This window comes from Musca domestica, unplaced genomic scaffold, assembly GCF_030504385.1.
Source record: "Musca domestica strain aabys unplaced genomic scaffold, Musca_domestica.polishedcontigs.V.1.1 78, whole genome shotgun sequence".
Classification (NCBI taxonomy): domain Eukaryota; kingdom Metazoa; phylum Arthropoda; class Insecta; order Diptera; family Muscidae; genus Musca; species Musca domestica.
In genome coordinates, this window is record NW_026712403.1 from 3,166,286 (window position 1) to 3,188,245 (window position 21,960).

General features: G+C 35.0%; 6 protein-coding genes across 6 annotated transcripts in view; 4 read left to right on the forward strand and 2 right to left on the reverse strand.

Annotated features, from left to right (window-relative positions):
* The window catches only part of LOC101899892 (nuclear cap-binding protein subunit 1), a 49,914-nt gene extending 47,835 nt beyond the window's left edge, over positions 1 to 2,079 (forward strand). Inside the window, exons 6-8 of the mRNA XM_059130622.1 lie at positions 709 to 833; positions 1,457 to 1,645; positions 1,717 to 2,079. Coding sequence (XP_058986605.1) covers positions 709 to 833; positions 1,457 to 1,645; positions 1,717 to 1,830 — 428 coding nt within the window. The 3' untranslated portion in view covers positions 1,831 to 2,079. The remainder of the gene's footprint in view (positions 1 to 708; positions 834 to 1,456; positions 1,646 to 1,716) is intronic.
* Positions 2,080 to 4,710: 2,631 nt separating this feature from the next.
* Positions 4,711 to 6,436, forward strand: LOC101899559 (abscission/NoCut checkpoint regulator). Its single transcript, XM_005190596.4, has 3 exons — positions 4,711 to 4,894; positions 4,978 to 5,748; positions 5,923 to 6,436. Exons 1-3 carry the CDS (start codon positions 4,847 to 4,849, stop codon positions 6,193 to 6,195), a joined length of 1,092 nt encoding a protein of 363 aa, XP_005190653.2. The 5' UTR covers positions 4,711 to 4,846; the 3' UTR covers positions 6,196 to 6,436.
* Positions 6,437 to 6,654: 218 nt separating this feature from the next.
* Positions 6,655 to 8,941, reverse strand: LOC101899387 (glycosyltransferase-like domain-containing protein 1-like). Its single transcript, XM_005190595.4, has 4 exons — positions 8,736 to 8,941; positions 7,755 to 8,037; positions 7,177 to 7,695; positions 6,655 to 7,117 (listed from the first exon to the last, which is right to left on the reverse strand). Exons 1-4 carry the CDS (start codon positions 8,812 to 8,814, stop codon positions 6,877 to 6,879), a joined length of 1,122 nt encoding a protein of 373 aa, XP_005190652.1. The 5' UTR covers positions 8,815 to 8,941; the 3' UTR covers positions 6,655 to 6,876.
* A 260-nt stretch (positions 8,942 to 9,201) lies between these two features.
* On the forward strand, positions 9,202 to 10,952 carry LOC101899035 (glutaredoxin 3). The gene is made up of 4 exons (XM_005190593.4): positions 9,202 to 9,370; positions 9,435 to 9,594; positions 9,657 to 9,907; positions 10,678 to 10,952. Exons 1-4 carry the CDS (start codon positions 9,321 to 9,323, stop codon positions 10,853 to 10,855), a joined length of 639 nt encoding a protein of 212 aa, XP_005190650.1. The 5' UTR covers positions 9,202 to 9,320; the 3' UTR covers positions 10,856 to 10,952.
* On the reverse strand, positions 10,885 to 12,335 carry LOC101899205 (CAAX prenyl protease 2). Its single transcript, XM_005190594.4, has 3 exons — positions 11,798 to 12,335; positions 11,503 to 11,739; positions 10,885 to 11,358 (listed from the first exon to the last, which is right to left on the reverse strand). Exons 1-3 carry the CDS (start codon positions 12,189 to 12,191, stop codon positions 11,093 to 11,095), a joined length of 897 nt encoding a protein of 298 aa, XP_005190651.2. The 5' UTR covers positions 12,192 to 12,335; the 3' UTR covers positions 10,885 to 11,092.
* A 1,947-nt stretch (positions 12,336 to 14,282) lies between these two features.
* On the forward strand, positions 14,283 to 17,893 carry LOC101898855 (succinate--CoA ligase [GDP-forming] subunit beta, mitochondrial). The gene is made up of 4 exons (XM_005190592.4): positions 14,283 to 14,529; positions 14,607 to 14,748; positions 14,818 to 14,917; positions 16,664 to 17,893. Exons 1-4 carry the CDS (start codon positions 14,482 to 14,484, stop codon positions 17,631 to 17,633), a joined length of 1,260 nt encoding a protein of 419 aa, XP_005190649.1. The 5' UTR covers positions 14,283 to 14,481; the 3' UTR covers positions 17,634 to 17,893.
* Positions 17,894 to 21,960: the final 4,067 nt, after the last annotated feature.

Genomic DNA, 21,960 nt, shown 5'->3' on the forward strand with positions numbered 1-21,960 from the left:
GTTACAGTCCGCGAATGTAGTCGAATTTTTTGAACCTGCAGTTAGAGCCAGACTAGCAGAAATCAAACAAAAGATGTGAAGCTATTACAACAACCATTACAGTTTGAATGCCATCTTTGGATTCCATCCCATCATCCTTTGCAACTGAAGAACGTTAACTGCCTAAACAAATCAGTGTAGTTTTTGTCCTGGATGATGCAAATGTCTCTAATCCTATTGGGTGGGAGCTGACGAAAATGTGTGAAACGACAGCCCAGGGTTATATATGCTGTGTCTCTTTATTGCTCCGCTAAATCTTCAAAACCCACTTCCGATGATCTTTGAAAGAAGCGCATGAAGGTAGCCCAATTTTTCAATTTGGAGTTAGGGGAAGAAACAGATTTGTGGAACTCAATACTCAGCATGTTATTGCTGTTACAACACCAAGTTATTCCTCTTTGAATATTTGGCAAAAAATGTTAAATTTTAAAAATTCGTGGTATTGAGGCTCAAATTGTTTTTACTTTCTTTATAATAAGGATCTAACATTTTTATTCTACTATTGACAATAGCTCACAACTTATTACTTTCTGAATATTTGGATAAAAAATTAAAATACAAAATAATTTAGAAATGTAAAAGAGCTACATCGTAATACAGCTCTAATCGTTTTCATTTTCTGTATGATTAGTATCTAAAAATCATATTCTATTTTGTTTTTATTTTTAGCAATTGAATTGAATGACGCCAAGGAAAAATTATCAAAAGCCGACTCATCATCAAGCGATTCAGAAGATGAGGCAGCACCAAAACGTAAGAAACCCGTAACAACGGTCGACAAGCCGACAGAAGAGGTAAGTGAATTGTAGCGTTCAGGCGAAACAATGCGTATTCAATCTATGTCTGTGATATGATGGTTTCAACCACAACTACTTCTCTGGCCATTAGAAGAGTTTCTTTTACGTTCGCTTTTATTACAGTATAATGCGCATTAAAAGACTAAAGAACACAATTTGGGGGCTATGATAGCATAGTTGTGGTGTTGTTGTTGCTGTACGAATTTAATTATGCAATTAAAGAATTAAACAATATTTGTTTGTAATTTAACAACAGCTAATGGAGTTGTTGTGCTTTTATTCACCACGCTTCGTTTAATGGCATATTTCATAGCACCACCACCAACGTCTTCTTCTTATCTTCACTTAGATTTAGTTTTAGTTTCGTTTAGACACCATGAAACAAAATCTAGATGGAAACAATGCCCATGCCAAGTTTTTACATATTTTCTAAATCTGTTTCAAAACGACAAGAAGAATCAAGCATATTCATTAATCTTATCAAGGTTTTATTTCACTTTAGAAAATATTTAAATATGTTTTTCAATTGCAACTCTACCATAGTGAGAAATCGCATGTTTAAACATGTTTTCTATTACCAACACTGAATGTAACTAATGTAGATGACTCTTATTTTCCAGATGGTTGAACGCATGGAGGAGAAACTGGAAGCTGCAAATGTCGATCAGAAACGTCTGTTTCTCATTGTATTCCAGAGATTCATTATGATTCTCTCAGAACATTTAGTTAGATCGGACACAGATGGACGTGATCCCGATACAGATTGGTATCGCTGGACAATTGGGCGTTTACAACAAGTTTTCCTAATGGTAAGAGTTTAAAGTTTTATTGAAAAAAAACCTTTTAATTAAAAAAATATTCTCCATTTTATCCTTCACAGCATCATGAACAAGTCCAAAAATACAGTAGCACCTTGGAGACCCTTCTGTTCACATCCGATCTGGATTCACACATATTGGATGTGTTCCATCAGTTTGTTGCACTCCGGGCTTAAGCGTTTACAGAATAGCTATACCAGAAACATCATAAGCGGAAACAAGGACATAATTTTTGTGTTTATAACATTTCATTTAATTATATAATAAATGTTTTCAAATTGAAAATATATCACTTGTAATCATAACAATATTTGTATTGTATAAATATAATTGAAACAGTGTAGCGGGAAACCCTCCCCCAATTATGTTAACGAAGTTTAATGAAAAAATAAATTACTTAAACTTAATAAATGGTTTTGTGTTAATGGAGAGTTTTAATAATTATTTTAATTAAAATGTGCTAAAGTTACTTTTAGGTAGAAATATTATTTATAGTGTTTTAATATTTCTCTTTATATATTCGAAACAATATTTGACTCTTCTAAATATTCTAATCGAATAGAAGACAATTTAGGGGTTTTAAGGAGACCTTCCATAGACAAAATAAATTCTAAGTGCCCTGACTAGATAGAGTATTTTAAAAACTCTTTTATGAAACGACGATTTATAAATGAAGGTATACCTTCTAAATTTTTTCTATTGAAGGAAGATTCTTCTATAGATGAAAGATCGCTAAAACACAGCCGATCTTCGGTAAATAGAAGACGGAGGTGTTCTACAAACTGAGGTTCTTGCTCTATAGAAGGAAGACTTTCAAAATATGTTTTTAAAAAGGAAGAACTTTCAAAAAATCTTTAATAGTCCATGGGAGAGCTGATGCAATAAAACAGTCTTGGCTTGTTTGTTCGGGATACCATAGTATTTTGTTGCAAAATGGTCAGGCTTAATCCATTTATTGTTGTTTTTATAAAAACAAAGTTTGTTTATTAGTGGAGAACGATGGTAATGTTTACCAGGCGGTAAGGCAGGGAATACCTAGGTGTCGGAAAGAGCCACCAAACCTCATCAGTTCCCTTGTTTTTTGTCTGTAACTTCAAAAAATATTTTTTAACAGCAAGACCTTTGGAATATCCTCTGTTGTTTATGGAAGAGTTGGAGCTTTTCCATTGTGCATAGAAGAGCTGGAGCTTTTCCATTGTGCATAAAGACCTGGAGCTCTTTTATTGTCCATGGAAGAGCTGATGCTTTTCTGTTGTCACTGAGAAAGTTAGACTAGTTCTGTTGTCTATGAAAAAGCTGGAGCTGTTCCATTGGCCATGAAGACCTGGAGATGGGAGAACCTTTCATTTAGGAGGCCTTCGATTTTCGTCCTTAAAAGGAAAGTTTTCCAAAGATCGCCTATGAAAAGGAGCCTATGTGTAAAAATTTCTTCTGGAATTACGGGTTTATAATCTTCTGGGCTAATACTGCATCAACGCCAAGGTTTATGAAGTCAACTACTTTTATGGGCTGCAGCTAAAAATCCTCTGGATTTGGGTAGGTTAGGCAAATAAAAAAGGTTCAGCGCATTTTGCGAGCATTTCATATCAATTCGCGTCTAATAAGAATTGCAATGGCTGCACTATCCTGAACGAAATTGAGACAAAACTACCCACCCGACGTTCAATGGATGGGGGTGGACTCCGAGGATGGCATTCATATAGTAATGTTTAACTACATCGTCAACTGCGTCAGTATAAATGCTATTCAGGCCTGCCCGAAACGCTTCCTGATCTGGACGCTCTCCCTTGTACGTTTAATATCTCTTTCTAAATCATACAGGTTCTTCCTGACATGCCTGGGTGGAGAAGTGCCGTCCACGAAAGCATATGATTATGCTGACATAAGGGAAGAACCTTCCCCTCCTCATGTTGATGGTCCACTGGTGTCATGAGAAGGCACTCTGTCGCAGTTCTCATACCAGCATTTTGGCAGGTCTCGATATTCTTCTACTGCTCAACACTTACAAATTCGCTGAGCACACTGGGTCCGCATAGCTGACCAAAGACCGGCCTATCGTGTTATAAGAAGTCAACAAGGTCTCCTTGTTCGCATCCCAAGTGGTGCCATCTAGGACCTTGTTCCCATTTTTCATTTTGTCGCAAATAGCTGTGGCTTGCGCGGGCGACTTGATCATGCTGTCTCTAGGATGTTGGAGCAGTTGTAGTCGGTATTGTGTTTCCCTCGACCTACACATTCAGCTTTGTTCTAATATCCTCAGACCATGTGGTGAAGTGTGTGGCCGTTAATTTAGTGGCGAATATTTTCATATTCCTCGCGTGGAAGTATACGGCAAGCTCCGCGTTGTAGGGGTTCAAACTTTCACATACTTCATCAACCACTATGCCATGATCGTACAACCATCCGCCTACGTAACGATCTCTAAGCTGCCTGGCATCCTTGCCTGGCTAGACTAATTTTGGGATTAATAGGGTTGGAAATACTGAGATCTTAGCTCTCATTTGCTAGTCCCGCTGCCTTTGCTAGGAAATTTTGTCCTATTTCGGGTATTCGACCAGCAGGTATATATAGCGAGCGGCTACAGCTTTCACTGTGTCTCGCAAAAACTTTTCTGCTATCGATACATCAGAAGGATTGGACAGACCTATGTAGCGACGTTTAGTGAACTCTCTGAATTCTGGCCAGTGAGCTCTTCCATTGTTAAGAAAAGTGCAGCGTTCAGAGGTTATGAAATCGGCAATCTGCTTAAGGAGACGAAGTTGGGCATCCTAGTTTACAGCGCAGAATGTGTGGCAGTCTGCTCTGCTACCGCTTATCACATCTTGAACATCCACTTCAGATGGAAGATACACCTTATATATTGTTAAATCCATTATAAGTCAAATAATTTAGATGTCGACAAAAATTAGTCTCAATTAGCTTTTTTTGAACATCACCATCTATAACGGCTTTTTACTTTTTAGATCTGGCATCACGAATTCTTTTGCCAGCTTAAATTCCAATATCGGCATCCCTAACAACAGCTGCTATCTAATCAGATTAAACAACGGCGTTGAAATATCAACGGCTTCGTATTCCTATTTTGCAAAGAAAATCTTTTGTTGTTCTCTTATTCGACAAGATAAACAAATAAGAAAACTTTATTTTAATGATAAAAATAGTTTGAATTTGACTGTTCAATTGGCCCAAAAAATGTCCTGCTTTGGCTGCAGTAAAAAATATGGCCTATTTACCAAAGAGGTAGGAAAGACAACTAAGTAAACAATGACTCAGAACAGGATAAAAGTTAATTGATTTCCAATATCTTTATTATTCCCAATTAGTATGGTTGTCCGAATTGTGGTTACTCCTATTGTGCCAAGTGTCTCAAGCGACCAGTGGCTGTTCCCAAACACAACGACAAGGTGATGAATGTCTGTCTAATATGCTTTGATAAGCTATCTAAATTGCAAGCCGCCGAAAAGGTAATCGATGTGGATTCTTTGCCTGGTACAATTGTGACGAAAACCAATCGGGGAAAGACCATCGAGAACAATCTGAATACAGATATTAACAAATTACTTGAGGTCGAGCCATCGGCAGCTTTGACGGGTGAGGTTTTGGCACCAATATCACCCACACAAATGACAACATCTACACATTCCAGTGGTGAAAATTCGGATATAACGGAAAATCTGGATTCGGCAATATTACAACGTTTGAAAAACTTAAAGACCAATGGTGGCCCACAGCAATTGCCTTCGGATGAGGAAATTCGCTCCAGATTGGCGAACTTGAATGGTATACCTTATAAGGACTATTCGAAAAAGGATTTACTTTTGAATGTGGATCAACGTTCAGATCAAGAAAAAATGAATGATTTGTTAAAACAATTTATGGGTGAAGCTCAATTGGATCGGCGTATTGAAAGTGAACGTAATGATGCAATATCAGATATTGAGAGAAGATTAAGAGCATTGCGTGATACACCAGTCGATGGTGCTGCAGCTGCAAGTGGTTTAACGAGACCGGTGGGAGACATATCACCGGATACCAATACTCCGAGTGATAATGAAATCGATGATGAAGCGATACTAAAGGATATTATGCAGAAGGTAAGAATATTTGTGCGCTCGGTACAAAACCCACACCCATAGGTAGACAATTAAGGAACCCAATTTTTTTAAATATTTGTTTTGTTGAAATAAGCTTCTAAAAAAATAAAATCCACCTATGTTTAGAATTGAGTCATATAAGTAGATTTAAGCGTATCTCCCTTATATTTTCAGTATTTGGCTGAAGCCCGTTTACCAGAAGCTCCAAATACATTGGAAAGTGAACTGGCATCCAGTGTCCCGCCACCGCCAGCGGGCACTGAAACCGAAGAATTGCCCTGGTGCAATATTTGTAATGAAGATGCCGTTATTCGTTGCCTAGGCTGTGAAGGTGAACTTTTCTGTGCCACCTGTTTTCGAGAATGCCACGATGACGATGAAGAATATCGCAGTCATGTCAAGGAACCCTACAGTGCACCGCCCAAATTCAAAGAAGACCACTTCTAGGACCAGCTTTGTTATTTCTTTATTATTTATATTCTAATAGACATATTTTGATATTATATATTTATAATCAATATGCTTATTGATTTTACTTTTTTTTGTTATAAAAACTTAACAATTATCATTAATTTAATGTCCAAATAAAAGGATTTAAGGCAATACACATAGGAAAAAACGAACAATTTATAAAAAAATATTTGAATTTCAAATAAAAAACTTTTTGCTCCAATTAAGCTACACGGAAGCATAATATTTAAAAATATTTATATAATTGCTAAGGTCAAAAACATTTCCTCTAAGCGGGGAAAAACACATATAGTTCCTACTATGTTCTATTTGATCTTTACTTAGTCATAACAAATTATACAACTTGATAATAGTTGTAATATCTTGTATTACAATTTGCTAATACATTCTAACAAGTTCAGCACTTTTTCACTTACAAAAATTGGTCAGTTTTAGTTAGTTTCGGTTTTGTGGCGTCATATTTTGTATCAAAATAATATTCAGTTACCAAAAAATATATATGTATGTCACTTCTGCTTTTCATCTTTGGGTAGGGAGAGGGTATGATGGAGTTTAACTTCTACTCTACTATTCATGCGTATCAGACTTATACTCTAAATTCGAGTTATTGCACTATGGCATTGTGCTGGGCAATGTTGAATATTTCTATTGTTGAGACTAAAAACGCATTTTTTCCAAATATTTTGGTACTAAATGTTGCGCAGAATAACGATCAAATGTGAAATATTCAAAGAATTTCTCACGTTGTTTGCGGAACAGGGCTGGATTACGGCACCAATTGTAAAGCATTTTGATAAGTTGATTGGAAGTATTGTATAGGTTTTCTTTGGGATATAATTCGGGGTAGACCAGTTTGTTGGGGGCAATGGGCATACAGCCACAATAGGTCGCCTCAAGCCTGAAATATATTCATTAATGCATTAATGAAATTAGATATAGTTTTTTTTTTGTACTTACATGGCTACTCCATAAAATTCATGGCCAGCAGTCGATATCACCACATCACCATCCAGCAGTGTCTTAACATATTTATCACGCGACAGGAAACCATAATTGATTAATTTTGAGCCCAGCTTATCCTGTAAACCCTCAAATGCCTCCGGTGAGGTGTGATACGTTTCACCACATATTGTAACTTTAAAATCCACCTGACGTTTATTTAACTCCAGCAACACCTCGACTAGTAATTTGGGATTTTTATCATGTTCCCAACGATGTGGCCATATTAGGTGAAGACAGTCATTTGCATTCTCTGTGGTCAGTGAGTTCATTTGTACATCACCGCCCACAATAAGGCGCTTATTTGGAAACGCATGGAACTTGATGGGGAAGTAGATTACTTCACATTTCTTTTCGATTTTCTCACGTAAATGTTTTAGTTTTAAGTCAGGTTGTATGTTCAGGAATGGCTGAATGTTATCCAGAAACGATGTGCGATTAAAATTTGAATTGAAAATTATATTGTCAGCCGCAAGACTAAATGGGGGAAGAGAAAAATGATAATATATTTAATGTTAAAGAATTATAATACATACCATGTCATTATTTGATTAAGACCATATTGACAATCTCTTTCTTTGACTTCCCGCACTGGATAAACCAATTGATTTTCATGGAAATATATGATTTTCTTGCAAACATTTAAATCAGGACGACAGCCCAATAGCTCAGCCAAGTTTAGTACAGATGATGAGAATAAAACTTTGTACTCATGATTTTGTGGAATCACTTGGGAAAAATACAATGCTCCTGTGCGGGCACGCCAATGCCATTTCTTTGCCGGAAGACTAAAAATTTCATAATCAGTCACATTTAGACCTGAAAAGGAAAATAGATTCTATTATTAAAGAAGTAACTCTTTTCTTAGTCACAGTGTTGTTTGAGGAATTATGGGAGAATATTTGGTACCATGGGTGTGAATTTCTGAGTCTATTTTAGGTCATTTCCTATATCGAGCTGCTTTAATAATCGTAAAGGAAGCCAGATTTAACAACTAGCACGTGCTTGGAACAACGATGCAGACAATAACAAGAGACTTTAAATTGGTAGGTGTCTCTGTGGAATTTGTAAAACCATGGTAGCTATAAATGAAGAAGTAGTTTCCATTTTTTTGTGCAAAAACATCTAGCGATGAGCATGTCTGGTTTGGAGTACAAATAACTATTGGCATTTATGTTGACCGTATGGAGTCGTGGCTACATAAAAACGGGAGTTGCACGTTCTTGTAGGGTATTGTAATATGCCTAAGTCATTTTGGCCTTTTAATGATTACACCGATTCAAACTGCATTCCAACACAGTCGTATTCCTGCATTCCAGCACCGTCATATACCAAGGCAAGAACAATCTGCACCTCCTTCCAATTATCCAACATACTATACACAACGTGGAATAGCCATGGCTTCATTGAGAAACACTTCAAATAACTTTAAGCCGCAAATGTGGCTTTCCAATCGGAATTTTTTGTGGGTATATTTAGTGAGATACACAGTTCATGCCTATGCGACCACAACTTACATTCGATCAGTGTATCAATTAACTGCTTATGGCTACCACCATAAAATGGTTCTATTATCAAAATAGAAGGCTTCGACATACTTTGACTTAGTATATTTATTGTAAAAAGTGTGTATAATTAATGAATTTATTAAACAAAATTACAAGAATTTCATTTATCCAGAGTACAAAGTCTACTTAATCAAAATGGAACGGCTCAACATTGTTTTGCTTATTTGACAAGGCGGGGAGCACATATGTTTTTCTCTGTTGGCGTCCTAAATGAAAACGTGTGGCAAAGTGCATTTGTAGAAGGGATTAATTATGTCTGATTGGAATGGATGAAATGAAGTGATGAAATATATCCATATTAGATATTTGTTTTTATCAACCACTACAAGTGACAGCAGAAAGCACATTCGTTGTTTTTCCCCTACCGTCTACTTTTTTACAATACTTTGGCAACCCTAACACATTTTAACCTAACATTTCATTTGACATTTGCATTGACCCATCGAAAAGGAGAAAAATCACGTACCATACTCATTTGCAAAACAAATTATATATATAAAAAAGTTGTGAAAATACAAAAGTATATAATTCAAAATGCCGGTAACTGTAATTAAATCTGAAGAGGAATACAAACAACTAATTGGGTATGTAATTTGTTGTTAAATTTGCTCGACAATTAAAACCTAAACTTGACCAATTCCTTTGCAGTGCCGACAAAACATCAGTGGTATTATTTTCGGCAGAATGGGCAGAACAATGCAAACAGGTTTTGGATGTATTGGAAGATCTGAGCAAATTATTAGGTGATAAATTGCAATTTATAACAATTACCGCCGAAGAATATCCCGAAGTGGCAATGAAACATCAGGTGGGTGATTTAATTTTTTACACACATCGCCTGAGTTATTAATGCGTTTGTTTTCATAACAGATTGAGGCTGTACCCACTGTAATCTTTTTCACCAAAGGAACGGCGGTAGATCGTGTTGATGGTGTAGATATCCCCTCACTTAGTGCAAAATGTAAAAAACTGGGTGCATCGGCCACAAGTGATCAACCCCTGGAGGAACGTCTGAAGGCACTGATAAATAAAGCACCTCTAATGATTTTCATGAAGGGTGATCGTGAAGCTCCCCGTTGTGGTTTTTCCAAGCAACTGATTGCTATTGTCAATGAAACTGGGTATGTAGGATGATATTACCGAATCCTTTTTAAAAGAGTTTGATATTAGAAACGTAAAACTGAATTACTGGATTCATTGATTCAAGGAATACTTCAGTAATTTCGCAACTTTTTTTACAGGCAATACCTAAATAATATATGTGGTGATTTGAAGGCCTTTTTTGTATAAAATTGTCAGAAACCTTTTATCATTCAAAATGGATCAGTGGTTTGGATTGCGAGCCAATAAAAAGTTTTTTTTTTTTTAATTTTGTCTGGCTATGCTAAACTATATTAGTTTGAAAGTTTCAAATTAAAAATCAATTATGGGCTACTAATGTGGAAGATAGACTTGTTTCTTAAGATCGCGAAATTTTTATAGATATTTTAAATGTTTATGATATGATCAAACATAAAGTTCTTGGCATTTTGCCTATTTCTGTTGCTGCCACACTTTATGAACTCAATTATAGGTTATGTTTACAAAATAAAAGTTTCCTGACAAGCCTGATACATTTACCCTTTGCAAATGTAAACCCAGAAATTTCCCTGGAAAGAATTCATGACGAATTTGCCATGTGGTGATAATTTATTTCATATTCTTTTGTTTAAACGTAATCAGCAACGCACAAACGACCTTTGACCAAAATATTTTAACAATCAAGATTTTTGATAGAAAATATTTTTGGCTTTTAAATTACGACAAAAATTTAAATATGCCAAATCTCTAATCTCTTCGATGTTCCTAATTTTTATGAAAATCCGTAACTAATTGTATTTACTCATTTCAGACTTCCCTATGAAACGTTTGACATCCTAACCGATGAAGAAGTACGTCAAGGTCTCAAAACATATTCCGATTGGCCAACATATCCCCAAGTATATGTTAAAGGAGAACTAGTTGGCGGTCTGGACATTATCAAAGAGCTCAAAGCCAACAACGAACTGGAAACTACTCTAAAAGGCTAATAAATGAAAAATAAAATACACGAGTAACATTCATTCAAATAAACAAACATGTGAGACTATTATTTTTTACAAAATAAATGGATTAAGATTAACTAAATATTGTTAGTAGTAAACTAATAGTAATTAAAACTTTTTAACTTAATATTCTATGTATTTTGCTGGACACTTTGATTCCGCCATTGTCCCTGGTTTGGCATATACAACAGACTTGTTGGTTAATTGTGCAAGCGCAGACTGCTAGTAAGGCCAAAATATACTATTGGCATATAAGGTTGGATGCGTTGCAATGGGTAAGACAAATATCCACGCGATGAAACCAACAAAATAACAGACAATTAAAAGGATGCGTTTCCACAGATGTTGCTGCCACAATTCCTGTATATCCGGCAGTCCCATGTGATTACAGAAGGCATGTACCAAAAATGGTGCTACGAAATGCCCTGTGCGTAGGAAGAGGTAAGCGGAGTAAAATCCAAATAGTGTTGTATATGTCAGTTGGGAGACTGAAAGAAAAAACAACATATACGAAAAGAAAACATTTTTAATTTAATTTGTTAAACACATTGTGTGGTCCCAGAGGTCAGGGTCTTGTGACACTTAAACAACTGTAAATCAAAGGTGAACGTCATAGTTTCTCTACAACTTACTTGATATTATTAAAGCTGTTGTAAATTCCATGCCCATACTTAGTCTCTCGACTATGTGATGTACATGAGCTACACCAAAAAATAATGGTGTAATGAACACAGCTGTAACTGGTGTAAAACTTTGAAGTATTAGTGGCATCATACAGGCACGGAACACAAACTCCTCACTCAATGGTGCCATTATGTGATTACGTATCCACAAAATATTCTTAAAAGAACTTTTCCAGAAATTTATATCTGTTGAAAAAGAAGGAAATTATCATTATTATTTTCACTTAGGAGCTTTAACACCTACCCATGAACACTTTCATTGTATCGTTTTGCAGCTCCACGCACAGTGGTCCCAAAAACAGCAACATTGTCAAGAGATAAGGAACAACAATGGCCATTAAAAGACCGTGCCACCGCAATCCAAGTAACTCATAAAATGGAATCTTTTCCAACAGTTCCTTGGATGAAAATTTATATACAAATATCGGTGTTATCAACATCACCACGGTCACACTAAGGAAACGTCTCTTGACTGTGGCCGGGTGATCACGATTGTGTTTATTGTTCCATATGTACAAACTTGACACATAAAGCACGGACATGGCCAGACAGCAGCTGACTGTTATTAGGGGAGAAATTCGAGGTACATCGTCAAATATGTAGTTGGGCTCCATTTTAGTTTCGTTTGTTTCATTCATGGTGGGGCAATAAATGTGCGATCGTGACCTATCTAAGCTACGTTTGTTATTGTCTAATTAAAACAAATATTTAATATAAACATATTTTACGATGAGAAAATGTCAATACGTCGACTATGAACTAACAAATTAATCGACTTTTAGAAAACATCGAGTCGAGGAAATCGATAACTCTCTTTTGCCGAAGTTGACATTTTACAGTTAGCGCCAAAATTGCTACGATAGAACTGAGTAGAGTAGGCATCATGGAACAAACGTGAAATTGGTATAGTGAACTTTTAAAACATATTAGGAATTCAAAAATGTGAATGAAAAATTATTAAAATTTTGATAAAATTTTTGAAAAACCCATATCAAAACAAGCTACAAAAAAATTTTTACATTCTTGCAGATTTTGGGGCTCAATTCTTGTATTACGAAAATTTAAAAATAAAACCTCCATAAAGTAAAGGTGAAAGTACATAAAAAGCTTGAAGTCATGGCTAAGCAATTTAATGTTCAATTATAATGGAAAACGACGGCAGGATTTTGGTGCGGCTATGTAATCCCTTTATAAAATGTCACAAATTATGCTATTAAGATTTGCTCCAAAGTCGCTTTGATGGAGCAGCTGTTATTTTACAAATGTTTTGATAGAAGCTGTTTACTTTTTGTAATTGAGAGAGAGAGAGAGAAAATATTTTTTTCTTAGTAACTTCTTCTTCAGCCTGTTTGTGTAACTATAGAAAAAATATTTGGGTTTTTGAAGAAAATGCTTTCAATATCAGTGACATAACCGCTAAAGCTTTTACTTCGCATTGCTTTTTTGGGATTTTGTAATAAGAAATACGAGAGAGATCATCAGAGAAAAAGAGAGAGGGAGAACAATTGGAAAATACCTATAATTTTTAACAAAAATTGGCCGTTTGTTACAGAATAACGCTAAAATTGTATGTGTATAATGGGAAATTAACATATGAACTGTTTTTACACAATAACAGTTCTGGAACATACCAAATATAGGCATTTGTTGGTAGAAGGTAATACTAATGTCACCAGAAAAATCATAAACAAAGAAAGACGAGTGCTCTGCTCCAGAACCTACAAGAATCCATGGTACAATGAAGAGAAGGTAGGTCAACTTTGAAAAAATTGCAAGTATAGAGGTCTACCTGTTTGGCTTGTAATGTCAGAATTAGTATCAAAACAATAAAAAATCAAACAACTTGTTGCATTTATTCTGAATAAATAATTGAAAACCTCGAAAACTGAATGAAAGTTCAACACTTCTTTTCAAAACCAGGTTCTATATATCTCTAAAGGATTATTTCGCTACAAAAACTCTAGATTTTGTCGATGCATACGATGAAATAAACATTTTGAAAACATCCGAATTTGAATGTTTTCTGAACATTTTTTTTGTTATTGAAAAGAAAACACATACATAAACAAATAAAGATGACATATTAAGCCAAGAAAATAAAAAAATTGAAATCATATGGTATCATAGCCCTACCTTGATATCATAGTACCATGCAAGAATCTATCAGTTTTGAAATTTTTTTCGATATCATAAAGTTAAAATCGGTTATCGTAGTAAAAACTTTTACGTTCTTGCAGTTCTGTAGTGGGATTCCTTAACTCATTTTTGAGTTACCGACAAAAATTAGTAACTTTCAGAGCCAAAATTTTGTTATAAAAATCAAATAAAAGGTTACAACATTAAAATCTATCGGCAGGTCTTAGAGACGACTTTCATTTCGTCGCTAGCTTACCGAAAATTTTCGTTAATTACCGAAATTATAAGCATTTGAATTTTACCGATTTTTTCGGTAACTCAGAAAATGAGTTACAGAATTCCACTACTGGTTCTTGTCAACAAAACGTATAGCGAAACGAAAATTGTTTTTTATGTTTTCAATATGTTTGTTCACGCTGACATATGCTCCTCATCTTACGCGATCAAGAAAATATATACTTCGTAGTATCTTAAATTATTATTTCAGTGGGTTTCAATCAGAACGACAAACTAATATGCCCACCATTACATTGTGAAGGGTATTAAAAATTATAAAAAAAAATCGATTTATCGATTAGCTATAAGTCGATTTTGATAGCCCTTCCCGTTGAGACCGACCGGCTGTTGATAACAAGTTGAACCGACTTTTTTCGTTCTTCAAAAGTTCAAAGTTCTTTTGCATAGAGTTGTTATTTATGAATATAGATTATCAATATTTTGCATTGAGAACACAAAACAAACTAAGGATTCTCTGACTGACGACATTTTGAGTACAATAATAACAAAATAAACATGATTAACATTGCTGCCCATACCCTGCGTAATACACTCAACAAAAAGGTTAGTTTTTTGTGGAAATATTTAAATTTTTTGAAAATGGAAATTAAAATTTCTCTATGGATCAATAAATAATATAGATCACAGCCTTGCAACAAGTACGTCATTTGAACTTATTGGAGTTCCAGAGTAAAGATCTCTTGCAAAAGTACAATGTGGCCATACAGCAATTCAAGGTGTTGGATAACTCAGGCAAAGATGCTGAAGTTTTGAAGCAATTTGGTAGGTTGTGTGTGTACGTTTATGTTGTAGGTTGTTAATTGGTATGTTTATTTTTTAATTTTGTTACAGAGTGTCCCGAATATGTTGTAAAGGCTCAAATTTTAGCCGGTGGTCGTGGCAAGGGTACCTTCGATAATGGCTTCAAAGGTGGTGTACACATAACCACAAAGTAAGTATGGCATGTGTGGTATTACTGGTAATAGGTGCTTGAATTGTGATAGTAGATTAAATGTAAATAGAGAACCTATAGAAGTATGTTGAGCATGTTATGGATTCAATGCTACAGACAGGCATAGTGACAGGCAAAATTAAAAACAAGACATGGTTATCCTTACTTCACACAAACAGGATCATGCAATAAGGGAAAACAAAGAGCTATCTTTTGAATCGTGGAAACACAAGGCACAGTCCATAAATATTTAAATGACAGCCCTACTGCTTGTGTCAGAATGGGTCGGATGATGTTTACTAACGCTTTAATTAACTAGGAAAGATGTATAACCATACGGTTGAACCTGTTTGAAATAAGGCCAAAGCTATATCTCATATAATTAAAAGGGTGGGTAGATATAGGCAAATTAATATTTAAAACAAATTTTTGATTGTTATTGCTAATTTTATAATTCAATTGATGACTTATAATTGTCTTAATCATAATAATATTGGCGAATCAGTATAATATGTATTTAATTCTTTTGTTATCTCTGTTTTCTGAACTTTGGACATCTTCATTTGAAAGAGCAACGACTTATAAAATAACAAATTCGGCAATACATATTCTGTTTGGAAGAATCGGTGTAGATACATCCATGTACTAAGTGTATTTACTTTGATGTCCGTCTGTGGAATTCACTATAGCTTTCGAAAAAAATGAAGTAGGATGTTAAAATTTTACTCAAATGTATATTATGCCTGCAGGACTTTTGGTATTGAAAATAGGCCATGTAGGTCCACGTTTAGGTATAGTCCCCATATAATGCTACCTCCCTTTTTCGGTATTTTTGTGATTTAAGCGACATTATTCACCGGAAAGGTTTCAAGTTTGGTATTTGAAGTACATAATGGATACTACAGTTTATGACAGAAAATTGTCCGTGCAGGTCCACGCCTTCGTATAGCCCCCATATAATGGTACCTCCCTATTTTCGTTATTTTGATGATTTAAGCGACATTATTCACAGGAAATGTTTCAAATTTGGTATTTGAAGATCGCAATGGATACTACAGCCTATGACAGAAATTTGTCTGTGCAGGTCCACGTCTTAGTATAGCCCCCACACAACGATACCTCCCTTTATTCGGTATTTTGATAATATTTGCGACATTATTCACCGGAATTGTTTCAAATTTGGTATTTGCAGTTCGAAATGGATACTACAGCCGTTGACAGAAAATTGATTGTGCAGGTCCACTCCTTCGTATAGCCCCCATATAACGGCAGCTCCCAAAACTCGGTATTTTGATAATATTTGCTACATTATTCACCGGAATTGTTTCAAATTTGGTATTTGAAGTTCGAAATGGATACTACAGCCGTTGACAGTAAATTGATAGCCCCCATTAAACGGAACCTTCCGATATTCGGTATTTTGATGATTTTAGCGACATTGTTCATCGGAATTGTTTCAAATTTTAGCTACGTTATTTACCGATTTTTTTCAAGTTTCGCATTTGAATATTGTAATGGCTTAGACACTAATATAACATTTACATTCGGCATTTTTAAGATTTTAATAGAATTTTTTATGAATTTAATTTATTTTTTGAAAATGGCCAAATTCGTTCCAAATGGTGGAGGGTATTCAGCTTTTTTACTTGTTTTTTATTGTTATTATAAATTTTATTGTTATAAATACTCTTATTGAAAGTATTCAAAACCAATAATAACCACTTACATTATTATTTATTTTTCCAGAAAAGATGAAGTCCTCGATTTGACCAAAAAGATGATTGGTAATCGTTTGATTACCAAACAAACACCAAAATCTGGTATTATGGTCAAGAAAGTCATGGTTGCACGCAGTGTGAATATTATTCGTGAAACCTATCTTTGCATTTTACTGGATCGTGAACACAATGGACCCGTACTGATTGCCTCACCTGCCGGCGGTGTTGACATTGAGGCTGTGGCTGAAGAAACCCCAGAGAAAATTCTTACAATTCCTTTGAACATTGACAAACCCATACCTCAGGAAACTTTAGAAAAAGTTGCTAAATTTTTGGAATTCAAGGGAAAATGCATTGAAACATGTGCTGAGGAGATTCAAAAACTTTTTACCTTATTTAAGGCTGTTGATGCAGTACAAATCGAAATTAATCCATTAGCTGAGACTGACAAAGGTGAGGTCATCTCTGTAGATGCCAAACTGAACTTTGATGATAATGCCCAGTATAGACAGAAGGAAATCTTTGCCATGGACATAAGTGAAGAGGAATCTGATCCAAGGGAAATTGAGGCAGCCAAACATAATCTCAATTATGTTGCCATGGATGGTAATATTGGTTGCTTGGTAAATGGAGCTGGTTTGGCCATGGCCACCATGGACATTATTAAGCTGAATGGCGGTGATCCAGCTAATTTCCTTGATGTTGGCGGTGGTGTCAAGGAAGATCAAGTGTTGAAGGCATTTGAAATTTTGACCTCAGATCCCAAAGTGAAAGGAATTTTGGTAAATGTTTTCGGTGGCATTGTCAATTGTGCAACAATTGCCAATGGTGTTGTGGCAGCTTCTAAGAAACTAAGTCTAAATGTACCTTTAGTTGTGCGCCTTGAAGGCACCAATGTCGATGAAGCTCGTCAAATTTTGAAAAATTCTGGTTTAGCTATACAAACGGCAACAGATTTGGACGATGCTGCCCAAAAAGCTGTTGCAGCTCTTAATTAAAGAATTCGTAAGGAAATTAAGGATTAGTTGTTATCCCGTTTTCGAAGTGTTCAGAAGACATATTAAAATATAGAAATTATGGTTTGAACCAGACGTGCATTTCCGTATGTTAAATTTTTTTCTTGTAGAAAATTAAAGGATCGCTATATTTTTCAATTAAAAGCAAAAGTAGAAGTTTCATATTAGATATACAATTTTTTGTTTGTTTTACACCCTTTACATTTATTTTGAAAATAAATTGAAAATATATTTTAAGGTAATTTGTTGTTTTTTATGTGCCTTTTTTACAAACAACCCGATAAGAAAGTGTTGTTTTTATGTAAGTAAATTCATGAATATGGATGTAATATAAAGCAATGCTTAACATTGCTTCGATTAGAAATAATGGGACAACTTTATAGAATTTCAAACTGCAGACTGCTTCATAGAAATTACAGTAGGGGTGTAGCTAGAGACAAAAACAGCTTTCGGAAAAGCTATTGACTTTGGAGCTTTTTAATGTCGCAAAACTGTTTGCAATGAATTTGTTTAGCCCACCATACTTTTAGAACAAACTATGAATTTTGGATAGACTTAAATTTTGTTATCCTTTATCTCAATGGGAAAGTTAACTACATTGCCATCTAGTGATATTTTTAGCAATTGTGGAGAGTTTTTTAGCATGTATTATAGGAAAAGCTTGCCTAGACTTACAGCTGGGAACAGATAATTTTTGATACATAAGACTAGGGATTTTTTAACATTATCTTCAAATGCTTTCTGAAATATTTGTAACAATTTAAAAACCCCGTTAAATTTGAATGAACTAAACTTTTTTGCACTCTCACCAAGAAAAATACTTAAAAGGCAAATATAAAACTCGACAATTATATATTATATATTTCTGCGGGCCCAATATGTCATAATAAGGCATAAGCAGCTGAAAATTTGGAATCGTTTAATATCGCGAAAAAAAATGAAAATTTTGGCAAAGTTAAATAAATGTGGTGCAGTACTGCCAAAATTTCATTTCAAAGCTCTATCCTAAATGTAGCGAAATATATCTATATCCCTTTGTCCCTTTGTATAGGTTCAAAACTATATAAGGGCTTTTACAACGTTTGGCCTTAGAACCCGAAACTGAGTTTGGGGTTTTGATTTAGTGAAGCCTTGATCTGACTACTCCACTTGGAATTTTCCACAATATTGGAATTGGATATTGTACATTGAGATGATAAGGATACTTGCAGAGAAGTGCATAAAGGAACTAATTTTTTTTTGATATAAACAATATTTTTTATTAACTAAAATTGATAATATTTTTATACTCTCCACCTTAGAAAGGAGGGTACATTAACATTGTCATTCCGTTTGTAACACCCCTTAATATTCATTGACCCCATAAAGATATTCGGATGGATGATTTGGATGATTTTCGCAACATTTTTTTTCACGGATTTGTCTAAAAATTGGTATTTGTTGGTGGGTTCTAGCTTCGTTGGCAAAACATTACCATTACATTACCTCCCGATATTCGGTATATTGATGATTTTAGCGACATCATCCACCAGAATGGTGTTAAACTTCGTATTTTAAGATCTTAATGGATACTACAACTATGACGAAAAATTGCATATGCAGGTCCACGATTTCGTATAGTCACCATATAACGATACCTCCCGATATTCGGTATTTTAATGATTTAGCGACGCTATTCACCGGAATTGTATCAAATGCCATATTTGAAGTTCCTAATGGGTACTACAGCCCATGATAGAAAATTGTCTAAGCAAGACCAACTCATCGTATAGCCCTCATATAACGGTACCCCCCCTATATTCCATATTTTTATAATTTTAGCTATTGATAATTTTGGCGACATAATTCATAGGAATTCTTTAAAATTTCTTATTTGAAGTTGGTAATGGGTACTACTGTCTATGACAGTAAATTGTCTATGCAGGTCCAGTTCTTGGTATGGCCCCTAAATATCCGTACCTCAATATATACGGTATTTTGATGATTTTAACTGAATTTTTCACGGATTCTATTTTTATACTCTACACCACATAGTGGTAAGGGTATTATGTCTTTGTGCATTTGTTTGTAACATGGAGAAGTATGCGAGATAGACTCATGAGGATCTTAATAGAATCTCTTTCTGAGTCGATTTATACATGTCAGTCCGTCCGTCCATCTTTCTATGTATTCTGGTGAACAAAATGCAGGTCGCATTTATTATTCGATAGAGATGAAATTTTCCAAAACATACTTGCTTGACCAAAGGACGAACCCTATTGAAATTGGTGATCATTGGATCAGATTTAGATAAGCTCCCATATACATATCTTCATCCGATTTCGGGTTAATGACCAAATGACCAAATGACATTCAACCGAATTCAGTCTACAAACAAGTACATAAAATTTGGTGAAAATCGGTTTAGATATAGCTATAGCTATGTATATGTTTCATCCGATTTGTTGTTTAAGTCCCTCACATACGTAATATGCACTCCACAAGGATGATATTTGGTACCGAAAATCAGACACTGCTCGAAAATACCTCTGTCAAATTTTATGGAGATCGGTTCAGATTAGGATAAAGCCGCCGTATATATCTTTATCCGATATCAGGTTTATCGTGCACCAAATGACTAATATCGGCCCAAATAGACTGAATTTTGGCCTTTACGACTGATTTCATTCTAGAACCCAGTATTTCAAATTTGGTGAAAATCGGTTTAGATATAGCTATAGCTCCTATATATATGTTTCATCCGATTTGGTGTTTAAGTCCTCACAACAATGATATTTGGTACCAGCCCAGAAATACCTCTGCTAAATTTTATAAAGATCGGTTCGGATTTGGATATATGTAGCTCCCATATATATCTTTAACCGATTTCGGGTTAATTATGCACCAAATGGTCAATAAAAGTCCAAATGACTTGAATTTTGGCACATCCCACCGAATTTATTCTAGAAGCAAGTACATAAAATTTGGAAAATCGGTTCAGATAAAGCTATAGCTCCCATATATATGTTTCATCCGATTCGGGATATGCATTCGGCAACAATGATGTTTGTTACCAGATATCTTATAGAGTTCGGAAATACCTTTACCAAATTTCATCGAGAACGGCTAAGATTTGGATATAGTTTCCATATATATCCTTAATCCGATTTCAGGTTTATTGTGCAAATAATGGCTAATATCAGCCCAAATGGAGTAAATTTCGGGACGTACGTTTCCATTTTGTGGAACTCGGCTCTGGTATATATTTTTTTAATATAATCCTTCTCGAAATCGATTCAGAATTGGATATGTTCCCTCAGAAACTAAACTATAACTGATCTAAAGCCAAAGGTTGACAGATGGTATGATGTACTGCAAAGAAATTCCGAATATAAATTCTTTTGTTACGGGAGCTCTACTTAATATGCATAGTGGTGTAGGGTATCATTTAGTCGGCCCCGCCCGACATTTGACTTTTCCTTTCTGGTTTTGATATGCAGTGGAAATAGAGATTTCTTTACTATGGAGATTTATAGTAAAATTCGATAAGAAATATTTTTGTCTTTTAGTATGTTCTAGAACACACAGTAGAATTTTATGACAAATAATTTTCTAGAATATTTGGACTTACTACGGTCCCGTTTAAAGGGAGTTTCTAAAAAAAGTTTTTAAAAAAAATCTAAAAAGACCCCTTTGCTGACACGCTTGAGGGCTAATTTTTTTTTATCAAAATAATTATTCTGATTTGATCTACAATATTGCCGAAGACACTATATAATAAAAAAAAGAATTAAAAAATTTCGAAGAGGTGATGCATAGTATTATTAATTGTCAATACGTATACGCATCGACGCACCAACTATTTAAAAGCATGGGAACTGCATAATTTACTCTTCGATAACATTACATTTTCCCCCACAATGCGTAAACGGCACTATAACGTAATGTGAAACCATTTCTATTACCCCTCACGACACAATTCAGCAAATTCTAGCAGTTTTGCATTCGCTCTCTCTTTCTCTCTCGCCATTAACTTACAGGCATTGACACAACACAAAGTTGATTGTCAATGCCAAGTGAGAGTCGTACCGTATCCTTTACTAATATCAGCAACAATAAAGACATGTTTGTGTGTCTGAGAACAAGAGAAGAGAACTAGTCGAAAATGTTGCCGTCTGTTGTTGCAACCAAAACATTGAAATGCAATTTTCAAGCAAAGCTGGTTTAAAAATAGCCAAAGGATTTTCGTTACGACTAGCGGCTGTGTGCAGTGCACGCACTTGTTTTCTGTTTTCCGACAGGTGAGTAAATGCAATTGAACCTGACCACG

Bases quoted from the DNA above. Each gene is read 5' to 3' on its own strand.
- LOC101899387 (XM_005190595.4), bottom strand. From the start codon at position 8,814: ATGTCGAAGCCTTCTATTTTGATAATAGAACCATTTTATGGTGGTAGC. The intron at 8,038-8,735 runs GTAAGTTGTGGT...TTTCCTTTTCAG, and splicing joins AATTGATACACTGATCGAAT to GTCTAAATGTGACTGATTAT. The intron at 7,696-7,754 runs GTATGTATTATA...TCCCCCATTTAG, and splicing joins CTTAATCAAATAATGACATG to TCTTGCGGCTGACAATATAA.
- LOC101898855 (XM_005190592.4), top strand. From the start codon at position 14,482: ATGATTAACATTGCTGCCCATACCCTGCGTAATACACTCAACAAAAAG. The intron at 14,749-14,817 runs GTAGGTTGTGTG...ATTTTGTTACAG, and splicing joins TGAAGTTTTGAAGCAATTTG to AGTGTCCCGAATATGTTGTA. The intron at 14,918-16,663 runs GTAAGTATGGCA...TTATTTTTCCAG, and splicing joins GGTGTACACATAACCACAAA to AAAAGATGAAGTCCTCGATT.
- LOC101899205 (XM_005190594.4), bottom strand. From the start codon at position 12,191: ATGAATGAAACAAACGAAACTAAAATGGAGCCCAACTACATATTTGAC. The intron at 11,740-11,797 runs GTAGGTGTTAAA...CTTTTTCAACAG, and splicing joins TACAATGAAAGTGTTCATGG to ATATAAATTTCTGGAAAAGT. The intron at 11,359-11,502 runs GTAAGTTGTAGA...TTTTTCTTTCAG, and splicing joins AACAGCTTTAATAATATCAA to TCTCCCAACTGACATATACA.
- LOC101899035 (XM_005190593.4), top strand. From the start codon at position 9,321: ATGCCGGTAACTGTAATTAAATCTGAAGAGGAATACAAACAACTAATT. The intron at 9,371-9,434 runs GTATGTAATTTG...ATTCCTTTGCAG, and splicing joins GAATACAAACAACTAATTGG to TGCCGACAAAACATCAGTGG. The intron at 9,908-10,677 runs GTATGTAGGATG...TACTCATTTCAG, and splicing joins GCTATTGTCAATGAAACTGG to ACTTCCCTATGAAACGTTTG.
- LOC101899559 (XM_005190596.4), top strand. From the start codon at position 4,847: ATGTCCTGCTTTGGCTGCAGTAAAAAATATGGCCTATTTACCAAAGAG. The intron at 4,895-4,977 runs GTAGGAAAGACA...ATTCCCAATTAG, and splicing joins ATGGCCTATTTACCAAAGAG to TATGGTTGTCCGAATTGTGG. The intron at 5,749-5,922 runs GTAAGAATATTT...TTATATTTTCAG, and splicing joins TAAAGGATATTATGCAGAAG to TATTTGGCTGAAGCCCGTTT.